Source organism: Hirundo rustica, chromosome 21, assembly GCF_015227805.2.
Source record: "Hirundo rustica isolate bHirRus1 chromosome 21, bHirRus1.pri.v3, whole genome shotgun sequence".
Classification (NCBI taxonomy): domain Eukaryota; kingdom Metazoa; phylum Chordata; class Aves; order Passeriformes; family Hirundinidae; genus Hirundo; species Hirundo rustica.
Window position 1 is genome coordinate 3,848,036 of NC_053470.1, and position 10,764 is coordinate 3,858,799.

General features: G+C 53.6%; 1 protein-coding gene across 12 annotated transcripts in view; it reads left to right on the forward strand.

Annotated features, from left to right (window-relative positions):
• The window catches only part of FRMPD3 (FERM and PDZ domain containing 3), a 59,676-nt gene that overhangs the window by 42,280 nt on the left and 6,632 nt on the right, over positions 1-10,764 (forward strand). For all 12 annotated transcript variants that reach the window (XM_040083896.2, XM_040083901.2, XM_040083894.2 and 9 more), the window contains 2 exons: positions 5,451-5,595; positions 9,765-10,586. In XM_040083896.2, coding sequence (XP_039939830.1) covers positions 5,451-5,595; positions 9,765-10,586 — 967 coding nt within the window. The remainder of the gene's footprint in view (positions 1-5,450; positions 5,596-9,764; positions 10,587-10,764) is intronic.

Below are 10,764 nucleotides of genomic sequence, written 5' to 3' on the forward strand. Positions count from 1 at the left end.
AATGGGATGTGAAGCAAGGGAATGGGATGTGAAGCAAGGGAATGGGATGCAAAAAAGGGAATGGGATGTGATGCAAAAGAATGGGATGTGAAGCAAAGGAAGGGGATGTAAAAAAGGGAATGGGATGTGAAGCAAAGGAATGGGATGTGAAGCAAGGGAATGGGATGCAAAAAAGGGAATGGGATGTGAAGCAAGGGAATGGGATGTGAAGCAAAGCACTGGGATGCAAGACTAAGCACTTCCCAGCTGCAGCACTACCCAGAGCACTGCCTGCAGGCACCCAGGACAGGAGCCAGCCAGAAACACGAGGAGCTGACAACATGTGGAGAGGATGAGTTTCCGAGCCTGCAAAGCCAAATTTGACTTGTTCATTAAAGAAGAAGAAAAAAAAAAGAAAAAGATGAAAAGAAGCCCCAAACTCAACCAAAAAATGCAGCCCTCTAAGGAAGGAGGGACCTGCAGGTCCAACCAAGGCAGTGCCCTTATTGATCAACAAGTGGGAAACAGTGATCCCAGTCACAAGAAGCAGCCTGGTATTGATGGAGCTGAGTTAATAATGCTTAAGGGGAGAGAAGGAAAGGTCAACGTAGAAGTGAAAAATTGACTGCTGCCTCGTTAGGCCCAGGTGCCTGTATTATTAAATAAAAACTTGGCGGTGCACCTCAAGTAAACCAAGGAACATAAATTATGTAAATCCATCTCCCATCTTTCTGCTGCACTGCATTAAAGGAAGCAGGGTAAGACCCAAAGTACATGATAGAGGGGGGGAGATTAAAAGGAAATGCACATAATCTTAGAGGTTATAGTATGAATAGATGGGGTCATAAATTAATTTCAATATGAGGACTGTTAAAATCATCTAGCATAACCCTGGCCAGAAAATTTCCTAGAGACCTTTGTCTGAGCAAGAAAATACCCTCCAGAAGGACACTGAGATCTTATTTTAAAGCAGGGAATAATAGAAAAATCACTTTATCATTAATAACCCAATGCAAAAGTCATTTCTTCCATCCGGTATAAACGTATTTTGTTTTCCTTCACAGAGAGACTGGTTGCTAAGCAGGAAACTTTGAATGAAAAGGTGCCCTTTCCTCAGGAGGCCTAGAAAATCTAGGGAACCATTATGCATGAAAGGTCAAACCATCAGTAATTTCAGGCTGGTATTCCACATTCAGATGTAGGAAGAGCATCCTTGTGAAAATCTGCTTCTTTACGTGTTGGCACGTTACAGGTCAGAGATGAACCTTTACCTGGGCATCCCACTGGGAATCTGATGTCTGGCTGGTTTTTAGAGCAGCAGGATTATCCCAGTAAGTTTGCTTCTGTGTAAAACTTGGGAGCTTTTCACCCTAAAGCTGCTGCTGTCCTGACAAAACGCAGACAGGCATTTCTGCTTTGCCCTCCCAAGGAAGCAGAGCCCTGGGAGGCCGCTGAGGGGCTGCAGCAGCAAGAATGTGCCCATGAGGATGAGGAAGAGGAAGGGCTGGTGTGCGTGGTGGGAGGACAGCCAGGGGTTATCCACGTTCATAACTTGTTCCCCATCAGTGATCAATCATCTCCTGATTTCCCAGCTGGGAAAGAGGGTTCTGCGCCTTGTGGCCGCAGCGCTGCCAGGGCAGGGAGCGGGGCTCAGAAGAGCAGCGCTGCTTCTTTTGTCCCTGCTGTACCCTCCCCTGCCTTCCAGCTGCTCACAGGAGGCTCTGCCCCACTGGGTTTAGAAAACTTAGGGAGATTCATGCTCTTCCAGGTCGCTGCCTTTTTGTCGGGTTTGGTTGGGATCGAGCGGCGAGTCGGAAAAACCGCAGGGAGATCTGCAGGGATGTCCCAATAAACCCCAGCCCCGTGGGCACCAGGCCAGTCCTCACCTCGCTGCCTCTTGCAGGATGTTTCTGAGGGAAAGGAGGTGAATCTCACTTGCCAGAAGCCATGGGTGTCGCAAGGAATCCCAAAGCACGGGCTGCAGTTCCTCAGGGTTGTTCTTAGGGCAGCTCCCCGCAAAGCTGCCCTGAATTTGCCATCTCACACCCTCAGCGCCGTGAGCTGGAAATGTTTCGTGCACCTGTTGACAAAGTCAATATGTGCTCAGCTGGCCCGTGCCCGGCTGTCTCCACAGCGTCTCCTTTGCCTTGCCCACATGGAGCAGGCTGCCCAAGGTTGCCAGTGCCTAAAAATAACACCTCCATCCGCTGCCACCCCTGATACCTCCCTCCTCTTTGTGGAATCACTTCCCAGCGGGACAGGGCTGCTGCAATCATGTTGTCTCCTTGCCTCTTGACCCCATAAATCACTTTCAGATCTGCTGGCCGCTGTCAGGGGGATGTGGCAGCAGGGTGGACATCTCAAAGGCAGCCGAGCTGTTGCAGTCTCAGCAGAACTGCCTAGTGCAGTGGAGTAGAGACACAGTCTCGTAGCCCCGTGTGGGAAAGGCTCAGATCCTGTGCCAGAACTCTGATAGTGAGCAGCAGAGAAGCCACCGAGGCCAGGGGAGATGCAGAGCCTGACTGCAGCAGCTTCGCTTGCAGTCAGTGTCTTTGTAAACAGCTCATAATCCGTGAGCAGGACACAGAACCGTGGCACTGTGGGCTCCCAGGCCATGGGGAGATCACTCATCCACAGCTGGTGGATGTCTCCAAGCTGCACCTGAAGTCATTTAATCCCTAATAACAATAGTTAAACACTTGACAATTGAAGAACTCTCAGGCAGCTTCCCTGTCAGTATATCAGGGTAATCTTTTCTAAGCTGTAATGTTCATCAGGTTTAAGAATCCTCCTTTTCAGATCAGAGTGCCACAGTGAACCCCAGCAGGCCATGAATTTATTCCTGGAAGCCATTCTGGAGCCTGGGCTTGCTTGCAGAGCCGGTGGGGAGCTCACAGCACCATGGTGTTTCATTTGTAGTCGAGAAGCATTCAGGGTTGTTTTATCTCAGTCCTGCTGCCCTTCAGGAGGGCTGATCCAGGGGCTGCCTCCTGCCAGCAAAAGCCTGCAGTCCCACCTCTGGATGGGTGGGAGCATCCTGAGGTGGGGTGCAGGGGCAGCTGAGCAAAGACGGAATTGTTCTTGGAGATGCTGGTGCCCAGCTGGGGCTGCCCTGGGGGCTGGCAGGGAGGCAGTGAAGGTTCCCAACCCTGTGCCACTCCGCCGTGGTGGCACGCACACGTGGTGGAAACCATGCCCTGGTTTTCCTTGTGGAAGGGGATTCTCAGCCCACCTTGGCCTCTGGGTTGAATCTGCCAGCAGTGGGTGTTTGCCAGGCATTGCCTCCCTCCCGCTGGGATTTGCTCCCTCCCTTGCTGCCATCACTCCAAACCCTGCAGAACAAGGCAGGGGAAATGCACAGATACGTCCTCATTCAACAGATGGCTTGAAAGACCCAGGAGGGCTCAGCCCTGTGTAGAAGCCACTTGTTTTAAGGACACTTCACACACAGAGCACATGGTTTCCTTTCGTCACTCGTGTCAAGACTGGAGCTGGGCTGAGAGGTGTCGTGCCCCCTCACCACGGCATGCCTGCCTCCTCTGAGCTATGTTGGCCATCTCTTCACTCCTCTCCCTCTGGTTTGATACTTCCCTTTTGCTCTGTGTCATCTCAGGGTTATTTTCCAAGATTCGGGAAGAGCCCTGTCAAGCAGGGGCAGAGCCTCTCAGCAGAGGACCTTCACTTGTCAGGCTACTTCTCTTCCACATCGAGTTCTTTCTTTCCCTTTATCTTCCTGCACAGCAGCTAAAGAGGGAACTTCTTTACCCTGGCTCTGGGAGAAATCTGCCCCTGCCAGGGGCTGGCATGTTTGGGGATCACATGCAGCTCTGCCCAGGGCTGATGGCTTCACACCCAAGTTTGTTGCACTTTATTGTCCAGAGCATGACACTCTGGCCTAAGCTGGGCTTTCCTTTGCCAAAATTGGCTCAGTGGCTTACAGCAGCAAATATTAAGCAGAGCACAAAACTGGCCACTGGGTACCAGGAACCTCTTGTGGTTATAAAACATGAAAACCAAAATAGCTTTAATGCTTTTCACACTGTGTAGGCTTAAGGGTTTTTTTAAACAGCCTTGGTGTTTCCTGAATTTGGTAAATGAGTTCTGAGTCCTTGAGGGCTCTCAGTGTGCAGGAGGCTGAGCGTGGCAGGACAGGCAGCCTGAGACAGCAGCAGTTCAACATCCCCTGTAGCTGGGCACAAAGGTCCTGCGGGTACAGGTGCTTTGTGCAAGGGGCAGGTGAGGGCAGGAGCTGCCTTTGCCATAATTATTGAAGGCACTTGTCTGTTACCCTGGTTTTTCTGAGCCTTTTGATTTTCTTAAATGGAGTCAGATCTTTTTAGTTATTGTACAATTTTAAGAGCAGTTTTCTACCTTTTTCCCACAGATGTAACATAAACAAATCCTTTGTTTTTCATTCTCTGTCCTTTGTTTGCGTATTTCTAACCTGAAAACAATTGTAACTGACAATTGGTCTGGCCACTGAGGCTGAGGGGTGGAAACCCCAAAAAGCCAATCTTCTGCTAGACCCACAAATGTATAAAAAGTAAGAAATAAACAAAGGGCTCTCTTCTCTCGGCTCTCTCAGCTGTGAGCTGGATCGGAAGAACCTCTGCCTTGCGAAAATCTCTTGTCTGCATGTGCCTGCTTTGTGTGTCTCGGTGACATTTGTCATCTTTCTCCATCTCACGGGGCTGTCTTGAGCAGTGCTGGGGGCTCAGAGGGAGCCCATGGGCCTCTCAGGTGAGCTGTGCTGACACAGACTGCAGTGCACAGGACCTCAGCGGCTGGGTAAGAGTGAATCCCAGCCCAGCAGCTTCCCTGGGCCAGCTGATCTCCTCCTTGGGACGATCTGGGGTCTGGGAGCTGCACTGTCTGCTGCTAGATTGTGCCGTGAGGTTATTTGTGTCACGCAGATCATGTCTGAGCTTGATTCCTCTTTAAAGCAAAAATCTATTTTAGCATGCAAATAAATGCTCTCCTAAAAGGGAAGGCACCATCTGCTCCTAAGCACAAATTTAATTTTCCGAAGGGTTAGGTTTAAATAAGATCCACGGTCTCAGAGTGGTAGCTGGGGGAAGCTGTAATGGGGTTTTAGCCCCTTTGGCATCTTGCTGGAAGCAGATATTTTAATTTATGGGAGGGAGGCTCGGTGCCTGCAGTGAAAGAGGCAGAAAGAGACTCCACAAACTCCCTGGGCTCGTCCCAAGGCCCTGATGGTTGAACAGGCGGGCACAGAGCACTGACAGGGAGACAAAGGATCAGAAGAAGATTGTTGTGGGTCCCTCATCCTTGGGGGAGTCAGCAGGCAGGAATCACAGCTGCAGCCAGTCTGTGCACAGCCGTTTGTTGGGTGAGCTGGGGCAAGGCTGTGCACCTGGCTGATTTTTCACCAGCAGCTCACCAGTTCCACCGGTGCAGCCCTGGTCCCCATCAGCTGAGCCCTCATGCTCTTTGCCTCTCTTGCCTTCCAGCCGCTGGTGCTGCTGATGGAGTGGCCTGAAGCCACCAACTTCGCCTGCCTCATCGCAGGCTACTGCCGTCTGCTGGTGGACTCCAAGAAGATGATCCTGTCCAGGGCCCCCAGCCAGCCACCCCCTCCTCAGATTATCAAGGCAGGTACGTTTCAGGCTCTGCTTTCTGTGCCAGCCCCTTCCCCAGCCTCCCTCCCCTCGCTCTGCTCAGTGCTCAGCAGCATTAGGAAGGTGAAGGCTTTCTCTGACATCTCCCCTCTGCTCCCATCCGCCTTGAGAACCAGCAGATTCCCTCCCTGAGCAGAAAGCACGGAGCAGGGAGACAGGTCCTCATTATGGATCAGCCAAAATGACTCGTGGTGCCAGCTCAGGCCCCAAACCCTCCCCGTGGGTTGTGGCAGCTCCTGGAGCAGCTCCAGCAGGTGCTGTTTGAGATCTGTAGAGCTGCCAGCCACGTGCTGGGCCCTCACCGAGCAGCCCGTGCGCTGCTGCAGGGATGCAGCACGCATTCCCTGGCTGGCATCCCGCTCTGGAGACCCACCTGAGCGTGTGAGCTCAGGGGATTGCATTCCTGCTGCCTCCAGCCTGCGGCTCTGAGCCTCCCGGGCTGCTCTGCTGATTTCCTAAATCAGGAAGGCAGCTTTGCTGTCCCAGCTTTTGAGGGAGCAGAAGGCTGGTGTGGAGCTTCTGTCCCAACAGGCACCAATGCTGTCCCTCGAGGATGGATTGCAGGTGTGGGTCAGCCTCCAAAAAGAGCAATGATTCTCAAGAGTGGTTTCAAGCAGGAGCCAACCACGCTGCTCTTCCATGCAGGAGTTCACATCCAATTTATTTCGTATAGGGAAATTTAAAATAAGGGTTCAGGGGCTGGAGATGGCCAAAATACCAACCCAGATGCCTCTGGAGGGTCACTCCCAGACCTCCCAAGTGACACTGCAGCTCCAGAGAGCTGTGACAAGTCCTCAGTTTAGCTGCCAGTGGCAAAACTCTCTTCTCAAGATGGGTCTGGCTTGGGGAGGTGGGAGGAGAGCTCACAGGGTCCTTGGGAAAGCACTTGGTGCCTTGGAGGAGGGCACCCGAACACGGACCTGGTGCATGTGAGAGGACAAACCCACAGGAGGGATCAGGAAAGCATCTGCAGCAACCTCAGTGAACCCAGAAAAGGCCTGGCAGGTGATTTTGGTGTAAGTACAAGCAGTTCCCTCTCCTTTCTTCCCCTGTGCCTCTGACTGACAGCTGTCGCTGTGCTCTGCCCTGGTTGCCCTGTGGCAATGTATTTAATCACGTGTTGCTGGGAGCAGAGGGTGTTTGCAACTGGGGTGGTTTGATTGTCATCAGGGTAATCCTTCCCTGGCTTATGCCACCCTGACATGGGACACAGGGGGCATGTGGGGAGTCAGAGAAGTGGGGAGCATCCCATACCCAAGGGTTTGGAAGGAGGCTGGCAGCACCCACAGCTCCTGGCCTCTCAGGGGATGTCTCAGCGTGTGCAAGTGGTGGTTTTCCACACTCTAGCTGCTGTGACAATAGCCAGATTTTTTTTTTTTTCCCTGAGATTTTGCTTCAGGGCCATGTTCCAAACCTCAACCAAAAAGGGTTGCAGCTCTTTCCCTGTTCTTGAGAGGCTCAAGAAACCAGTGTAACTCTGCAGGGGCAGGACTGAGTGTGAGAGGGAGTCACAGTGGGACAGCACAGCCATGGATGTGTGCCAGCCCCTCTCTGGGTGGCTGTTTTATCCTCCTGGGTGCAGTGAAAAGCCCTGTGAGCAGGGCAGTGGAGCAGTTTCCTTGCAGACCCAGTGCGCTCAGGCACCCTTCAGAAGGAGTGAATTTAGAGTGAATTGGGGAACAGTCAGCTCACAGTTCTGGTCTGCACAGGGCCGCAGGCTGAGCTGTCAGAGCCCGGCGGATCACAGGGAGCAGCGGCTGCTGATCATTAGCACATCCTTGCAGGAGAAAGCCCCACTGGGATGAATTAAGTTAGCCCACACTTCCCAGGCTGCAGGCAGACAGTGCCAGAATCTTAAAAAATGTAAAATCAAGCCTTGGCCTGTGCTTTTACCTAGAAGAGGAGCACATCCATCTTCCCCGAGGCCCATTAGAGCCTCCTGCTGAACTGCAGACATTTTTAGAAATGCACACGCTGTCCGAATGCTGTCAGATAGATCCAGCTCTCTGCATTTCCCTGCGGAGCCAGATGCCAGAGCCTTGCCCTCCCTTGTGCCACGCTGGAGCTACAGAGGTGATTTCACCTCCCTGTCCCTTCTTCTCCTCACTCTCACCATCAGCCATCATCAGCCACGCAGCTCTGTGCCCTTAGTTGCTCTCTCAGCTCCTTCTCAGGAAGTTTTCTCCTTCCTGAGCATGCAGCAGCCAGATTTTGGGGTTTAGGGGTTTGGCCCCATTCAGCAGCAGGCTTTGGCTTGGCATGGGCAGCCAGCAAGCCTCTGCCTCAGCCTTTGCCCCCCTGCTGCAGCCCACACATCCTCAGCTCTGTGCAGCCTTGCGCTCCCTCTCACGGCTTCCCTCATTCCCGAGCGCTGCCACGGCCAGGCGTGAAAGAGGTTTTGTTTTTTTGTTGGGATTTCACCATTGCAGGTGATGAACGGTATAATACAAACACGTGTTTGGGGAGAGAAATTGTCCAGTTTGTTGAGCTAATGAATTTAATTAGGATTTATTTGATTTAATTTATCCTTGGTAAGACAGAACCTGTGTCCCCCGGCAGCCGCTCTCGGCACAGCGGCACAATCCAACCTGCAATGCAGACACGTGGCCCTCCTGAGGGATGGACCACTGGCCAGAAATTCAAGCAGTGTTTCAGCCTCTTTCCCTGCACAAGGGAACAAGGGGAGGCTGTCAGGGGGAGATGCTTAACAGCAAGAGCAATGGGCTCTGTTATAGGCAGCCAGATAGAAATAACACATGGATCACGGGCAGCGAGGGACAAGGGCTGGGAGGGTGTCTGTCACTTGAGCACAGCCAAACTGCAGTGGGTGTCTCCCCAAAAGGCAATATCACTCCACTGTCAGTAGTCTCCTGGTGAACACTGCTTGGTGTGGCCAGTATTACCCAAAAATGGCAACAATTCCTTCTTGCCGTGTAAGGTGTGAGCTGCAGCGGGCTGAGGCTGGAGGTCCTTGGAGCAGCCAGCTCCTGCTGCCCTCTGGATACTGCTGGATCAGTGATCCAGCACCCACATCTGTGTCTGAGTGTCAGCAGTGCTGGCCAGCCCTCCTCTGGCTCTGCCCACAGCAGAGGGATCAAGCTCAGGGGCCTGTAGGGGCACCAGGACCGTTCCATGTCTTCATCAAGGACACAGTGGATTGAGTTTGCAGATGATACCGAGCTGAGTCGTTCAGTTGAAATACCTGAGGGACAGTGACATCCAGGGGGACCTGGAGAAGCCTGAGCAGTGGCCCATGGGAATCCCATGAGGTTCAATAAGATAAAATAGAAGGTGCTGCACCTGGGGCAGGGCAACGTCCAGTATCAGTCCAGGATGGGGGATGAGCAGATGGAGAGCAGCCCTGCAGAGGACTTGGGGATGAGAGGCTGGACAGGGCCCAGCTGTGTGCACTCACAGCCCAGAAAGCCAAGTGTGTCCTGGGCTGCAGCAAAAGCCCTGTGGGCAGCAGGGGAGGGAGGGGATTCTGCCCCTCTGCTCCACCCCGGTCAGACCCCACTGCAGTGCTGCCTCCAGCTCTGGGGGCCCCATGGACCTGTTGGAGAGAGTCCAGAGGAGGCCATGAAGTTGATCAGAGGGCTGGAGAACCTTTCCTAGGTGAGAGAGTTGAAGGTTTTATTCTTGAGAAGAGAAGGCTCCAGGGAGGATTTTTAATAGGGCTTGTAGCTACAGGACAAGGGGCAGCGGTTTTAAATTGCAAGAGTAGATTCAGATTAGATACAAGGAGGAAGGGTTTTATGGTGAGAATGGTGAGGTGTAGGCACAGGTTCCCATCCCTGGAAACATTCAAGGTTTCCTTGAACGTTGGACATGGCTCTGAGCAACCTGATCTGGTTGAAGGTGTCCCTGCTCATTGCAGGGGGATTGGACCAGATGTCCTTTAAATGTCCCTTCCAACTCCTTCTGTGGTGCAGGACATTTCTCCTACCCCCGTTCCTGGCAGGCAGGCCCAGCAGGTTTTCCAAAGGACCAGCCAGGTGGGCTGACTGCACTGCAGGGGAGGTGGGTGTCCCCCCTGGAGGGCAGAGAGCACGCAGACGCTTCTCCAGGGTGAGCAGGAGCTTCCCCGCGCTGTTCTCCCTTCACCCGGGTGCCGCTGCTAACGTGCCTGTTGTGGTTTTGGTTTAGATTACATCAACGCACACAACTTCCACCGGCCCGCCACGGCAGGGCACGCGGGAAAGAAAGAGAATGGGCTGGTGGGTGGCTCTGCCACTGTCACCGGAGCAGCCGGGGCTTCTGCCACCAGGGCTTCGGACTCGGAGCTCATCCGCTTCTGCTACCTGCACATGCGAGAGCAGAGGAAGGAGAGAGAGAGCGGGACGGATATCAACGAAAACCTGATTTTTTTCGAGGAAACTCGTCCCAGGACCAAATCCGACCCCACTTCCAAAAGCTCTGGCCAAGGCTACAACGGGGCAGCTAAGGAGTACGACCCGGATGGCCTCGAGCAGGACAGGCAGGCGAGCAGGGCCCGGGCACACACCATAGACACCCACCCGCGCAGCAACGCCTCCCACTTCTACTGCGAGTCCTGCCAAGCCAAGATCAAGAGCCGGCTGGCCTCGGGCACGGGGGGCAAGCCTGGCAGCACCCGCGACAACACGGTGGACTTGACGTCGCTTCCCCCTCCCGGGAACGACGAGGAGGAAGACGAGACAACGTCCCTGCTCCCCGCCATCGCCGCCCCTCCTCCCGGCTTCCGAGACAACAGCTCCGACGAGGACGACCCCAAGCGCCGGGCGGCTGCCCAGAGCCAGGAGCAGGGCCGGCACCTCTGTGGCATCCTCTACGACGAGATCCCGGTCACTCTGATCGACAGCGTGCAGCCACGAACGGTGCGAGACCACGCCCAAGAGCTGGACGATGCCCTGGTGTCCACCCTGCAGGCGCTGGAAGCCCTGGCTGCTTCAGAGGATTGTCCACATCCCCCACCACAGCAGACAGCAGGTATTTTAGTGGCCGTGACTCCCTTTTTTCCCTATAGCTTTTCTTTCCTACTGTACGTCCTTCCCTTTAGTCTCCTCCTATCCTGTAAGTGACTGTGAAGCAGCTTTTGGTAAAAACTAAGTTGTGGCAGCAGGCTGTAGCAGGAGCAGCCAAGTTGCTGCTCAGAAGATTTCTAAGG